This window comes from Alternaria arborescens (assembly GCF_004154835.1).
Source record: "Alternaria arborescens strain FERA 675 chromosome Unknown contig_1, whole genome shotgun sequence".
Taxonomy (NCBI): Eukaryota; Fungi; Ascomycota; class Dothideomycetes; order Pleosporales; family Pleosporaceae; genus Alternaria; species Alternaria arborescens.
This window is the reverse complement of record NW_021167856.1, coordinates 1,151,996-1,167,669: the sequence shown is the minus strand read 5'-3', so window position 1 is coordinate 1,167,669 and position 15,674 is coordinate 1,151,996. Positions and strand designations below refer to the sequence as shown.

Sequence of the window (15,674 nt, the reverse complement as noted above, 5' to 3'; positions counted from 1 at the left end):
ACGCTAGCCCGCTTCCGGTCGGCCATACGTCACGCTCACGAAACTTTTTACCTCAAGCTCGGCGGTTGCCAGATGCCTCTGCCCCAGCCGCTCCCGCCCGCGTCCCAGCATTTGAGAAATGGCGAGCAGAGTGCTGCGACAATGGGAAACGTTGGATGAGCGATGCAGAAACATCCATGGAGCTCACCGGACGCGCTTGGTTTCATAGACGGATATAACACCCCCAGCAAGCCACAGCCGCCAACGCGAAGTGAAGCTCGGCCTTTGTCGGGTCGATGCTCGGATGAGTTGCTTGCTTGCGCTCCTGGCTCGCTGGCCTTACCGATCCGGTGGCTCTGACAAGTCACTCAGACTAAGGGTGCGCCGACGGTACGTACGAGCAACTGGTACGTACCACGGGAACTACAGGGTCTGGGAAATGAGCTTCGAAACAGCCAAAGACGGGGGCAGGCAACCGTAGTATGTAGAATGAGGCTCTTGCTCTTATCGATTGCTAGGCAGTGGCGTGCGTGAAACTCTTGGGACCATGGTAATGGACGAGGTCGGGGGCACAGCTGCGAGGGCTATGATACGCTTCCATACACCCTTCGGAGGTGCGCACGATTCAAGGGCCCGGCCAGCGCGTAGACTGGGATTCTAAGGCATCTGTGCATGTGCATGCAATTGGATACTCGTCCGCTAGTACACGAACGGCTGTCGTCATTGGTAATAGTTTTTTCCAACGGGCGGTGCATACGCGCTCCAATGCAGTGCACACAGTAGGGAACATCACGTATGCGAAAAGTCTAAAAGTTCGTGATCACGTGTGCGTCGGAAATAGGTAGTCGGGGTCTCGAGATGGTCCTGCATCTCTCCCACTGTCTTCACCTACTACTCCCGCCCTAAATTCTGTAACGTCGCTGTACAGGCATCCCGACGCGCTTGCCGCGACAAGACCTTGTTCAGAGAAATCTCTTGCGCGTCCGCCGCCTCCCCTGCCTCCTCGCAGAAATCACCCACCCACATAATTCTTTTCAAGCCATATCTGCTCACTATCAACGTCCGGCAAGCTCCGGCATTCAGCAGCGCGGAAACAAAACAGGAATTACGTGGTGCGGAAAGCGGAAGTTCTCCCAGCAGCACTCGCATATTTTTTTCGCCGACCGCTATCTCTACCCCGAGCCACCTTCTCCCCTCCCCCAAAGCTCCCCAACAGACCTCACTCCTGTCGTGGGTCTACCGTACCTGTCTCGTGCTTACAGCTCTCCACTTGGTCTATCCGCAATCAATCGGCTGAGGCTGAAGGGTGTGTGGGCCGCCGATCTGCAGCAGGTCCCTTGTCCCTTCGCGTGAATTGCCGCGCGAGCCAGGCAAACCACCGCCGCAACTTTCTTGCTAGTCCAGCTACGAGAATTCCATCGTCACCGGTCACCTCTTCCAATTCCACACCGTTGCCCCTCTTACCCATCTTCTCTCAAACTCACCCACAGCGGGCTTCTATTTCCACCCATCCGTGGAGTACCCGCCGACGCGTATCGACTGGCCATCTCAGTCCCCCACACGGCTCCACCTGTAAAGCTTCTTCGTGGGCCATCGTTACTCCATCCCGACGTCCGTCTAACGGCCTCGTGGTGTGCTTAGCCAGCCTTGCAGACGTTACTCCGCTCTAAGCTCCGTCGAATGGTCCCTTCACGATCAACAATTGGTCGCGCCTTCCCCATCACTTCACTCACCCTCGACCCACCAACAACTTCATCATGGACTCTACAGATCGCTTCCGCCAACCTGGCCTTAGCAACTACCCATCAATAGGCCAACAGCAGTACAATGGCTCTCAAAACCAGCTGCCCACACTGCCGCCTCTGCAGAGTGGCGGCCAGTACCCGTTGTACGGCCACAATAGCAACCCTCACACGCCCCAGCCGCCGCACACGCCTGTGACCTCTGCCGCCAATGGCAGTTCCACCATGCCACCGCTGCAGCACCCGCCGCTGCGACCTCTCCAACCCACGCCGAGCTCGTACCTGCCTATGTCTTCGGCCTATTCGCAGGCGCCTATGCTGTCCACAGCATCTGCGCATACCAACGGCCACCAACTAGGCGGTCCTCCTGGCATGGGAGGATTGGGACACGCGTCCATGTACGCCCACCCTCCTGTGCTCCCCAACCAGGAGCCGGAGCCTGTGCACGTCGTCGGCCAGCAAGGTCGTCGCGGAGTATTGCCTACACACCCCGGTAGGCCCGCGCCAGCTGCAGGCAAGACGCCCACTACTGCTACCAAGAACGCCGAGGGCAAGTATGAGTGTCCTCACTGCAACAAGACGTACCTGCATCTGAAGCATCTCAAGCGCCATCTGCTGCGACGTAAGTTTTATCTCCCATCCAATCAAGCTCCGCCTCTAACGTCCCACAGACACCGGTGAACGACCCTACCAGTGCCATCTCTGCAAGGACACCTTCAGCAGAAGTGATATCCTTAAGCGCCACTTCCAAAAGTGCTCGATACGAAGGGGCAACCCAACCGGCGCGAACCACCTCCAGCACGCGCAGCAGCATTTGCAGAAGAACAGGCAGCCCAGCGGCGCAGACCAGAACTCGTACCTTAACCACATTGGTGCTAATTCTATGTCTTACGCTGATGCTGGAGGTTACACTATGGGTTTGCCTCAGATGCCTGCGATGGGCGGCAATGGCTTCAACGACAGCCTACCTTCGCTTGCCAACCATCACCAGACCATGTCTGCGCGCACATCTCGTTCCAACAGCTTGATGCGCCCTAGCAGCGGAGTCGAGGACAGCGCGCATCGCAGGAGCATGTCGGCTATGGACTTTGCGAACAACAGGATGAACTTCAACGACTACCGCCCGGATGGCGTTCCCAATGGCTATGCGCAACAACAGCAACAGCAGCCCCAGCCCACTGCCAACGGATCCGATCCAAACTCCCACTACAACTATGACCACGCCTCTACAAATGGTTCGATGGCGCAGAATGGCATGACCGTCAAGAGCGAGGCTGCCGACCCTGCTTCCTACGGAGGAGTCTCGACCCTGCCCAACGTGGATGGCATGCCCAACGGCCAGGACGGCTCACTGTGGCGGAACGGATCGTTCAACGGCGATATGAATAATTCCAGTACGGCAGGTGGCCCAACCTTTCAAAAATCGGCCCAGTTCTGACCGGAACTTTTAGACCTCAGATGATACACCACATGATACTTTGTTTGGACTGTACTCGCATGTTCCGGGTTTGGCCGACTCTTCCCCGATGCTTGACAACTGGTTCATTGGCCAATCCACGTCTAATCCTCTGCACGCCCTGGCAGGATCACTTTTGAACTTTTGCTTTCCGAATGCGTCTCTGCTTTCAAATCAACACTCAGACGAGGCGCACGCCTACGAAAGACTGAAAAATATCTTGACTGGCGACAACGTAAAGGAATTCCTACACCAATACAGACACTATCAATCACACTGGCCCTTGATACACGTTGCAACATTTGATCCGTTTTCCGCCAACCATGGGCTTGTTCTAGCCATGTGTTGTGTTGGCGCCGTGTACTCTGACCGAATGCGCCCCTCGGATGTTCGATGGCTGATGGATCGTGTTCGGGAGAGTATGCTGAAGTCTAGTCACGTCTATGAATTAGCGCAAGCGCACCAGATGGCCGACTTGAATCAAGAGCTGACAGCGACTACCGAAGAGATTCAAGCACTTGTTCTTCTACATTCCCAGTTCCTCTGGCACGGGTCTCAACAACAACGCCAGCAAGTGCGAGACGAGGTTCGGGGGGTGGCCAGCGTTACACGTTGCGCAGCACTGTTCCAACCTCTTTCTTCTGACAACCCGAACGCGAGCGCGTTGCATCAGCCAGGACCAGTCACAGGCGCCGAGGTCGACTCATGGAACTGGAAAGCTTGGATCGAGAACGAAAAACGAACTCGATTGGCAGCATACATCTACCTCATTGATGCCTCTTCCACCATATTCTTCAACACCCAGCCCAGATTTGACGCCAAAAGTATTACAGTGCCTTTGCCTGCGGATGACGCAGCTTGGGAAGCGAAGACTTCAGAAGAATGCGCCAGTGCTTTGGGTCTAAGAGGATCATCGGCGCAAATAAGCAACGAATCAGGGAGCAGACGCGCAAAGCAACTAGCAATGCGCGAGGCATTATGTGTACTCAATGGAGCCTGCCCGGGTCAATTTCCTGAGCGGGCTACTAATGTCTTTGGAAAGTTCAGTAAGTATCTACTGTTGTCGCTTGAAAACAGCATTCTAACATCGTCTCCAGTACTCATTCACGCGATTCATGCCCAAATCTACAACATTCAGCATCAGCTGCTTCAGCGAGTGTGTTCAAGCGGTACAAGCACGCCTCAATCTCAAGGCGACAGTCCAGCCACACCACCCAATGGAGTCAACGAACAAGTTCAAAACAACCTTCGTTCGACGGTCGGTGCGCTCCAGCTATGGAAGACGTGCTGGGACAAGGATCTCGCCACTCAGTTTCCACAGAACCAGCGTCGCCGTGGATTCTGCCGAGACGGAATCCACTTCTACTTCCTAGCTCAGGCTTTCCTGCGGCAGTCTCGGCCAGAGGACTGGGCTGCACCTGCCGATGTTCGATGCCGACATGTATTCAATCTTCTGAAACAGATCAGGCATTATATTGCATCAGACTCCGCGCAGAAAGGCATCGAGATCGGTGACATGGTTGCTATCGCCGACGACTACGCTATTGCCGACTTGACGCTTAACATGAAACGTCTTTTCACGCCCCTCGACGAGCTCTGAGCGCTATCGCTCATTTCAATTCCATCACCAGAAACGGTCATCAAGCATCACACCCAACAGAAAGCCAAACGTGGTACTCATGCCACAGTACAACTCCACTACAAAGTATCATCAATATATCATCAAGGTCTACATCATCGATCAAGTACCAAAATCACTAGAGCAACAAAATTTTCGCAGTTTTACCCAGCAGAAGTCGAACTCGGCTGGGCTATGCATTCTCATCGGAGTTTCCGGAGCCAACCTTGCGACCAACTGGCACGTAAGGCGTTACGACCACATATGGCGGCAATTACGATTTCCTTTCCTATCATCAAAAAAAGCATTAGACACAACTCGCCAGATGCAGGCGACAACACAAAGCAGAGTTTCATGGGACCATCGGCTGGATTCCTTACGAGAGTGCAGCGCAGATTAGACCGTGTGGGTCATATTTGGCTTCAGTGTATATGTTAACTTGTTTCTTGAACCTTAAGGGTTTGTCGCGTCATTCACTGCATTTCGAGGTGTTATTGTTTAAAGGAGAAAGTATAGATTAGAGATAGGGTGTGTGTGTGTACCTTACGGGACTTGTGTGCCTAGAGCCTGCCCGTAAGGGATCAAAAAGTCGTCAATGAAATACGTTTGCTCCAGAGACGGGTGGTGCCTCGATCATGCATTGACGTGACTAGAAAAGTGGATATGGCTCCAACTGACATGCTGACCTAGTTTCGTTCCGTACCCACCAAACTACCCACTCCTTCCTATCTGTCATGTCAACATGGGTCGGCCCTTCTTGCACACGTGCGTCGGAAAATACTCCGATGAGAGCCAGGGAAGTGCGTACGCTATACAGGCATAATCCGGTTAGTACACTGGAGACCTAAGGAGACAGGGACTCCTCACTTGCCGCCCAGTTACTGTTCTCAACCTACCACCTGCATGAGGGTCCAGTGGCGAGGTCAGGCGCCGAGAATATCAACATGTCTCTATCTGATATGCTTTCGTCTTTTGCAGCTTGCAAACCACACTATTATGTGCTACACCACGATATCGCTAACTTGTTGCCATGCATCGATATGGAGGAACAGCAGGACGTTCTATTTCCTCCAAAATGAAGCGAGTCTTCATAGAGCGGGCGCACACAAGTCGAACAGACAGTCCGCGGCTCCTTTTAAGATATTCGACCTTGGGAAAGCAGACGAAAGGTATGCGTTATACGTCGTAGGTGTTCGCAACAGGGAAAAGGCATCAAACCAATAAGAAGCGCAAGATAAGAATCACGTGGACTTACGCCTATTGGTTTTCGTAGGCTGTAGCCTAATGCCTCCTCAGCTGCCAGCCTGCCCTTCATGCTACAAGATTTTGTCTAGTTTTAGTTCCTCTTCGGGACCCTCTTCCCCACTCAAGACGGCGCGCGGTACTACGACACAAACCCAACTCTCTGCTCTGGTACACCTTCTTCGCTGCTTGACATTGCTTCTTCTGGATCGCAGAGACGCCTCCTACGATGGACCACGAACGCAAGGGATCCGAGGACGCTTCGTATCCCACTTTCTGTGAACGATGCATGGATATGTGTTCAACGATACAAAGATACTTGGCTGGTGAGGAGGAAGTGTGCCTCGCAGAAAAACTGGTCATGGTATCGCCGGAGATTGCCAGCAAAGTGTCACACCCGACAGAGTACGAAGAAGTGATTGTCAAAGTAAACTGTAGCGTTCAGACATTAACGGTTTCATTCTGCGGACTTTGTCGACTGATAGGAACAGCAATCTATGAGAAAGAAGGAGCTCGTTACGAACACGGACCAAGTACGCTCAAACTAGAAGTATCCTCCTTAAAATGGTCTCGGTATGACGATAGCTGCGGAAGTTTCGAGTATGAATTCGAAAATGAGGCTATGTGGTCGTCTCTTCTTGGTGTGGAACTAGCCATTAGAGCCAGTCACTATGGCACTGCTGAGTTCTATTTCCCGATGTGTGATCTCGACTTAGTCAGAAGCTGGATTGGTCGTTGTGCAGAATCCCATGATCTCTGTCGTTTAGAGCAACAGCGGCCATTGCGCCATCTCAGAGTTATTGATTGTTCCCTGAGTATCGTTGTTCCAGCGCCAGACGAGTGCCAATATGTGGCATTATCTTACGTGTGGGGCGAAGCCGGAAACATGTTACTGCCAGAAACTTCCAAGTTGCCAACTAGGCTACCGGCTACGATAGAAGATAGTATTACTGCTACGCGACGTCTTGGTTACCGATACCTTTGGGTGGACAAATACGTACGTCTCAATGTTTTTCTCGTTCCAGACCTTCGTTTCAGCTAACCACCACTTTAGTGTGTGCATCAGCAGGATTCCAGCGACAAGCATATTCAGATTCAGCAAATGGATGTCATATATGCCTCAGCTCAGATCACGTTGATTGCAGCGGCTGGAGAAGACTGCGCGTACGGTTTACCCGGTGTAGGACGGGAGCGAAAGTTATCTGACTTAGTCGTCACCATCGACTCTATTACCGTAACATTGGAACCAAATCCTGTGGGTTGCCATATCGCTAGATCAAAGTGATCTACTCGTGCATGGTAAGTGATATATTGAACCTAGCAGGAAGATGTGCTTCAGAACCAGACGTTAACGTTTCAGGACTCTCCAAGAAGGATATCTTTCCAGGAGAAGACTTTGTTTCACGCCCTACGATATGCTATTCATATGCAAAGAGTTCACTCAGTGTGACAACGACGTTATCGGCCTCGACCCAGAGATAGAACATCTTAAACATATCGTGCCCCATTCGACTGATCATGGGTTGAGTAGGGGAGCGGGTCTGCTCATTGTTTATTCACTTCGTAGTCTCAGCTTTCAGTCAGATGCTTTGAACGCTATATTGGGTATTTGAAATTCCTTCGCACCGAGAACGACCCGATAGGCAGTTTCTGGGGTGTTCCGTTTGGAAGAAGCTCACGCTGCAACAGACCGACTGACTTTCGTCTGTGCCTCAATTGGAGAACTTCGGGATCGAGGGCTAGACGGCGTTACGGCTTCCCAAGTTGGTCGCCCCTGGCGTGGGAAAGAACTGGGATAGAATTCAACTGTGACCAGTATCCGTTATCGGCGACGAACCTACCGGCATTCTGGGAATTATGTGATCGTCATTACAATAATTTAAGAGGTTCGGAAGTATCACAAGACCTCTTTCTGACAGGGTATATTGTCCAACTTCCTGTAGAACATGCTGAAGAAGACGGATACCACTGGCATTGGCTCACCATTCCCTTGAAGAACAAAACTCTTGTTTCGAGATTATGTTGGGACGATCCAGATTTCGAAGCCGAAGATATGGCCCTAGTAACCGCTACGTTCACAATGGATAGCTACTCAACTGGAAGACAATTCACTTTCATTCTCGTTGAACTATGTGGGGAGAAATATAAGCGAAAGGGAATCTCTGAGGCTTGGGTAGAGTCTTCAGCAGATATAGAGGAGTGGTTGGGAAACCAAGTCAAACAGAACATTGTTTTAGTATGAGCCATGTTTGGTGCTATCATGTATGCGAGACTGCAGAGTCTGGACGATGCATATTATGAACGCTAAGAGTGAATGGAAGACGAATGATAGTATAATCGCTGTGGCTAAATCAGACTTACACTCGCACATCGAAGAGAAGACGCCAAGTCATTCTTATTAGACTACACGACTTCCGTCGTGATGCGTATCCTTTGCTAGAGAGAGTTCCTTTAGCCACGTATGAAGCTTTCGCTTCAAGGTTTCGCGCTCGAATTGCATCCAGTCCCACGAAAAAGACCTGATCTTTCTCGAGTATGGGCATCCAGTGTTGTTACCAACGACTCGTGTATATCTCTACAAGATACGAGACATCCCGTATAAGTTGCAAGTACGGACTAGCAATCGCGTTGATTCCTGTCTAGCATCATCTAGCGTATCAGGACAGGAAGATGATACGATAGAGATATATCGATGGAAACGTAGGGACATCGAGCTTGGAAACAAATTCGAGCATCTCAACTGGACGCGGGATAGTCGTCTTGCGATGTATGCACCGATCGAGTGCCCGCTGTATGTGTTGCATTTAGACAGTACGTCGAGCTATTCAGATCGAGCAGGACAGTTGTTTGCCTCTTGATTCGATCGGTTAGCAATGGTTCATTGAACAACGACGTGACAAAGAATAGGGAGCGAGGTTTGTGGCATCAGATCAATGCAAATACTTCCTCTCCGGTTTGATCATGAGTATCAGCCTTCATACTCATTTGGACGTCTTTACAGTCGATCAGTAGCAATATCTGTTCTAAGAAAGCAGGACACAAACATGGAAAAAGAAGATTCTGTCAACACTCGAGTTGAGCTCTATGCTTGGATATGTATTGCGTGTTGCTTTTGCCAGGCGGCAATAGGCGTTTTGCTCCGAAAGAGCGGCGTGAGACCATTGACATAGCGCATGTTCAACATGGCACAATAACAGCTCCACGATACTACAAGATTGGCGAGGGTACTCGACCATCAGCAGCGTCATCCATCGCTAACACACATGTTCGCATACTCTCCGTATGAGAAGAAGCGATCTGCGGCAGCTTCAAAATTTGAGCTCAACCTCGTGATCATCCCTTGAAATAAGGGGAGCGACACGATTCTCTCTTCATCCCCCTAAATCGCAGGGGCAACACGGAAACCCCCAAACCGAGGCTCTCTTGACCCCTCCCTTGGAACAAGACACAACTGCGGCAGCCGTTGGTCGATCGGTAACTCAGCGACACTACTTGCAGCAATAGCGCTCATCGGTATGATGTGTTCTTTTCGGGGCTTGCGTCTCAAGAAGGGTAGGGGTGGCTGAGGACTGCTGGTCCTGACTATCTTTGTATACTTCTTCCGACCCTGCATGCATGTCGTGAAAGTAGCGCCAGTGGTTGTTGTCACGACAGTAGCTAGTTAGAGCAGGCCTCAACACTAGTCTTACGAGCAGCGCCGCTCCGTCACCCACCTTTTGAATAAAAGGATATAGCAGGAATCATCCGATCAGCGCATCTCGAGGCTTTTATGGTACGAGAAACAGGATTTCTGCGGTCATGCTATAGGATGATACACCCGTGATTGCGCGCCTGAAGATGTGCTGAGGAGATATTTGTCCACCCCATTTTTCAATGTAGGAAGACTTGGCCGATCCAGTTATCCCAAGGGTTGAGCACCCGAAGGCTGTTCCGCTAGGCATCTTTGCCGTGGAAGCCGTCAGTTGATCGGACACGAGAATGAGTATGACGAGATCCTGCGCAAGTTTTCGGTGAATGGCATGTCAGTGACTGCGGAGCCGAACTGCGGAGCTAGGTGCACGACGCAACTGCGATTTGCGGGACGAAATTAAGAAAGCATCATTACGAAGAGTCTGAAGTCCTTGAAGCATTAATCTAGGGCAATACTCTCATGGATTCGAACTTGACCCGGCGGCTCGACAAACGGTACACTGATCGCCCTGAATGAACAGCAGCTTAGAATCAATTTCAAACCCAAACGCTACCTTCGAACAGTATCATCGGTCGATATTCAGTTGCTGCTTGTCTTAGCAGTCCCATGTTGATGGCTCAGCCAGCCTGAACAGGGAAGGATTACGAAGACTCACTTCGTGGGTATGTCCGATGCCAACTGTCGTGCCCAGCTAGCTCAAGTTACAGAGAACATGCAGCATTCAGGGGCGGAAGTTCGTTCAGTCCTGGCTCAACTGTGGTTAACAACAGTTACTGGACGCCAGAGATATCGAACAACGACTTCGTGATTGGCGCACTGGCCAAGAGACAAATTAAGCACATCGAGGATGTATGGGCACAATTGACCATCAAGTTGTTTTCAGACAGACTGTGGAGCTTGTTCGAAGCGGGGTTGGCGTCGTGAAATCAATACGGCATTCACATGTCGCGCAACTGTGGCGTTGTTGATTGCCCGTCCTCAGATTATGGTCTACAGAAGTTTGACATTTCGGTGGACAGAGGGCGTCTCTTGTGACGATGCTCGCGCTGTGATCCCGCTAAGGAGACGCCTTGGGTTTAGACATGTAATCACAACGTAGTGTGTGGTTAGTCGCTCTGCATACAAACAGCCTTGATTGGTAGCATCCTGATCCGGTAAGTTAGAAGCTGTGTTCATCCACAGCCGTATCGTTTGATTCCACGACATCTGCACAGACCAATAGTTCGTGGGCTATCCGTGGCTTTGATACAATTCGGCGGTATCGTTGTACCGTCGATCTCGGAGACTGACCGAATTGTCGCTCAAAGGCTGTGTGCATATCGTTCACATGCACATGGAAAGAATACGGCTTCATGTTTCTGGATGATGGATCCACGAAGTTAGGTTGGTTCAGGGTTTTCTTTGACGTAAGATTTGGGCTGACGCATGTCAGGGTCGGAGAATTATGTGCATTCACTAGGTCTGCGCACTAGCCACACACCTGAGTAGAGCGCAGACCATAACGAGGTCACAGCCGGAGATCGATAGGTTCTTTGTCAAAGAACTGAATGGCTAGCAAGGCTGGTCAGATAATGTCCTTGCGCCGATTGGTGGTCCGTTTCGTTGTTGTTGTTGTTGTTGTTGTTGTTGTTGTTGTAGTCCGTGGATGCCATCGGCCGCGCCGGACAAAGCCAACAGCTCGGTACCGGACCATGCAGCTGCTTTCGAAGCTAAGTGCAATATTAGTGGATTTTCAACCACTGATCGCAGAGTTACCAGCAGTACTTGTCTACTGATGATTCTTGAAAAAGCATGGGGTGCCAGCTTCCCTGGAGTGTGTACTTACTGCGGAACAAACACCATTGAGAGTGTCAGTTCAGCAGATATGGACAAACTTAGCAAAAAGTTCCAATTACAACTTGCACATATTCGGGAGCTGAGTCAGATTAGGCTCTAGGGTATTTCTCCGTGACTCAAAACTCCGCTGGCGTAAAGCTGTGCTTCTTCAACAGTTGCACTGGATCCGTTGTGCGAGTCCTCGAACGGCAAACAACGGACCGTTCGCGACGCAGCACTAATTGCCATACTATAAGTGAAAGCTTACTATAGCCTCATGTGTCCGGGTATAGGCGATCTGTGAATGGAATAACCGAGAGTCAGAGCCATGCTAGCATGTCCTGTCTTCCCTTGAGCAAGGGATGGGCGATTTGGTACACGCAAGAACAGCAGCGAGGCGTGTGAGCTCGCAGTAGCTCCATCAGCAGAAACAACCCCCAAAAGATGACCAGACTTTGAGATGTGTCAATGGATTGGAGGGTATACGCCTTTCATCGATCGCGATCGCTCTCGGCGCCGTCGGCGTCAGATTAAAAGACTAATGTTCCGCTCGGGTGCTGTCTTCGCCCAACAGCCAGGAAGCTGGACCTGAGTGAATAGTCCAGTGACCAGTTCAGTGAACAAACTATTTGCTGTAGCCTGGTCGGTTGAAAGGGCAGTGTGTGTTCAAGAATTCCCTTCAACTTCGACGGGCCGTACCGCAATGAACAGACGATTCTGCTTTCTAGACACTGCGTCACATCGATGTTTCTTGACGATCAGTTGACCAAGAGACCCGAAATAAGCAGTCCTGGTGTAACATGCCATACGCAATAATCGGCAGACAGCTGCTGCGACAGCCTGGCGATCATGCAGCCTCCAGGCTACTTTGAGTCGGCTGAGGCAGCACAGAAGGGCCCGCAACAGTTCCTGATCTTCCCGATAGTACATTTAGGGCGGCTGCGGGTCGCCATGATTCTATCGATTACGAAGACTGCTTGACAGCCGACCATCGCCGTCACGGGGGGTGCGGGAGGCTGCAGCTCATTGTGCATCGCCAACAGATGCCTTGCAGGGCAGTCGAGTGCTTCGTGACCTCAAGATTGCATGCACCACCACCTCAAGGGGCGATCCCGTAAGTTCGCACAGCCACCATCTACATCTACACTTCAACGGCTGTCGTGCGTGGGTGCAGTGGAATGGTATGGCCGGTACCGAAAGCACCACGGGTCAGGCACAAAGTGCGGTGAGACGCTCAAAGAACTAAGCGAAAAGCCTGTTCCATTAACCTGTAATAGAGACGCGTCAGATGATAGTCCTGGCTTAGAGGTCAAAGGAATGCGCCTGGGTCAGTCTCATCTTAGCTTCTGCAGCAAGCCAGACGGCCTTCTTCGCCCGCTAAAAAAAGGCTGATGGCGTGGTAGCGATTGGCTCAAGTTCGATATGAGCTACTCTTTGAGAGGCAAGGAATGCATTGCGAAGCACCAGGTGGTCGTCGTGCGTCAGCCCGGGCGCTCGGTGGCCGGCCGCAACGTGCGATGCACATGAGCATGGGAAGGCTCAGGAATGGCATGTCACCTTGCCCGCGTGTATCATCGCTGAGGTTCACAAGGACTTTACGAACAACGACGTTGGTGCGGTGTTGGATGCTGGCGTCGTGATGATGGTGGATTGGGAGGTTTGGGGAGTGCGAGCTGCAAAGGGAAGCTGCCAAGACGTGCTAGAGTTCAGAGCAGTAAGGCGCAACCGCAGGTGAGGGAGGAATACCCGGGCGAAGCTGCACGTCACCGGGCGCTCTTTCCCAATCCTCTGCCAGGCCCCATCCCTCCTTCTTCCGTGGGCCATCGATCCTGTACCGCGTCCCATCTCGACTACGCGCAACGGAGCCGCCGCAGACTCGTCGCTTCTCGCCATCCACACCGTTCATCACCTGGCCTGAGACCCTGGACTCGAAATGCCGTTCGCCGCGTCCATATCGTCGCTTGACAGCAGCCGCCGAGAAAAGGCGACCTTCTGCAGACAGCGGCGTCGTTGACTGGCTGTGCCCTCTTTCGGAGCATTGCGCATCTACCACAGTGTCGGGTCGCCGTGTGCTTGGGGGCAGATGGGAGCCCGGATCATGGCGCTGATAGTGCTCTAACCCAAACCTCGAGGCGATGCAACATCTGCGCATCGCTCGCTGGCCGTGGCGCCTGTATGTGGTTGCTTTCCCTCGTCGCCAACAATCACGTCAAACCGGCCCCTCGAAGCCAAGTAGTGCCGTCGCGCTCGTTTCTGTGACAGGTAACGGCCTCGAGCCCAACCGTTCGTGCCTCTAGTTTCCTCTTTCACTGTCCATCTGCGGGACGACCTGTCGTCTGCCAACGGTTGCCGGCCCGTGGCGCTGCTAGCTACGCCGGGTCTTGGCCCTTTCGCCATCTGCTGCTGACTGGACGCCGCCCGTGACTGATAGTCCAATCTAGCAGAGCCATGACCAGAGCAAACTATGATCATCCGTTCGCTTCATGGTTTATTCTGAGCGGCTGATCGAGATAAAACATCAACGCCCCGCCAGTCTGGTTGCTCTGCTGCCGTGTCAAGTCGGCCCCCATTTCGAGAGTGGTGTCGTGGTCAATGTTCCTGCATCACCGCACGGGACTGTGATGTCTTTACTGGGCGAGCCAGTCGATGTGCGGCATGTAGGTGGGTCATAGTCCCGCGAGGTAGTAGGGCCTGCGTTCCCATGAGGGAATGGAGTGCGAATCTCATCGACTATTCGAAAGACGTAAGCCTGGGCATCAGGGCGAATTGATCTTCCCTAACCTCGGAGATGTATAGATTCTCTATTAGGAAAGGCTCGCTTCTGCAGCTTGCCAATACTACCGTGGTGCTAGAAAACGGCCATGGCCTGAGCAGTACGGATCGTTTGCATTGGGGCTGAATCTTGATTCAGCATGCTAACCATGCTTCAAGGCTATACTCATCTGGTAGGCACTTCTCCTTTGAGCCAACAAGTCCGTCCTCACCCTAGTCAAATTCTACCCTGTATCGAGCTGTAGCGTTTCCTGTCTGTCAACTGTACTTCTACTGTCCACTTTCTGTATGCTCATCCTTATTCGACGGCTGTCCGTGTCGTTGGACCCTCCCACTTCATTCATCGCTTGCCGTTAGTCCCTGCCCTGGACCTACTATTCCCAGCAGTTTTCAAGTCATTGTTTCGAGACCACACGCCGGTAGACTACCAACCTCACAGATCACGGGGGTGGTGAGCCCTGGCGAGCTTGTGCAACAGTCTGAGAGCAGGAGATCAAATTCCGATAGAGGGCACGGTGCATATATGCTTCGGCCCCTTCACCGTACGAATCTTCGATGTACTGACCCAGGCTCACATCTACTGCAACATCTTGACAGTACTTGACTTATCACTTGTGGTTGTACTCAAAACTTTCAATCCTAAGGCAGACAACGACGTGTGTCTGTCGAGCGCATCCACAAACCCGGTGTGCGTATACCCAGTATCCGACGACGGGTCAGCATCCTCGTCGAAGCCGCCACGATCGAATATCAGTCGACGCCACATCATTTTATTTGGAAGACTGCAGCAGGACCCTGTAAGCTCCACTCTCATTGCGACATTACCCTCGGTCGATATTGCGAGACTGACAGATTGCAGTACTGCGACGTCAGAGACGCGCCTACACCGCCTACGTCGCAGCCAGATATCAGGTACGCAACGACAAGGCCGCTATCCGTACCTGTCTGTGCGCAGGATTCGAGATTCCAGATCTGTGTAGAGTGCGGGAAGAAGCAAAGCGCAGCTGCTGGTCTCTTCGCTCTGCGTAGACGAGCCGTTATATCTCCAGGGTTTAAGGTGTTGCGCAGTCGCCGTAGGTGACATCAATGCACATTGCATCGCACCTTTTTCGACCTCAAAACTGTCAGTTTATTCACCAAGTTTCTACCACCATCACCACCATGACGCGCCTATCCGCTAACCTCTATGATAGATATACGCGCTGAGTTATCAGCCTACTCGAGCCAACCGGGAGCTCACCATAATTTCAGCATTGCTGAATATACGCATTACTGTGCCTGCTTGCAATAGCCGCATTTCCCCCAGGCCGAACATCAGCATTAACGGAGCCTAGCCCCCAGCGAAGCACAGCGGCAGCT

At 52.0% G+C, this 15,674-nt stretch overlaps 1 protein-coding gene across 1 annotated transcript; it reads left to right on the top strand.

Annotated features, from left to right (window-relative positions):
• Nucleotides 1–1,736: 1,736 nt before the first annotated feature.
• Nucleotides 1,737–4,777, top strand: AA0111_g432 (hypothetical protein; the record flags this gene model as incomplete). The annotated part of the gene is made up of 4 exons (XM_028650309.1): nt 1,737–2,343; nt 2,393–3,115; nt 3,180–4,223; nt 4,275–4,777. 4 exons carry the CDS (start codon nt 1,737–1,739, stop codon nt 4,775–4,777), a joined length of 2,877 nt encoding a protein of 958 aa, XP_028511900.1.
• Nucleotides 4,778–15,674: the final 10,897 nt, after the last annotated feature.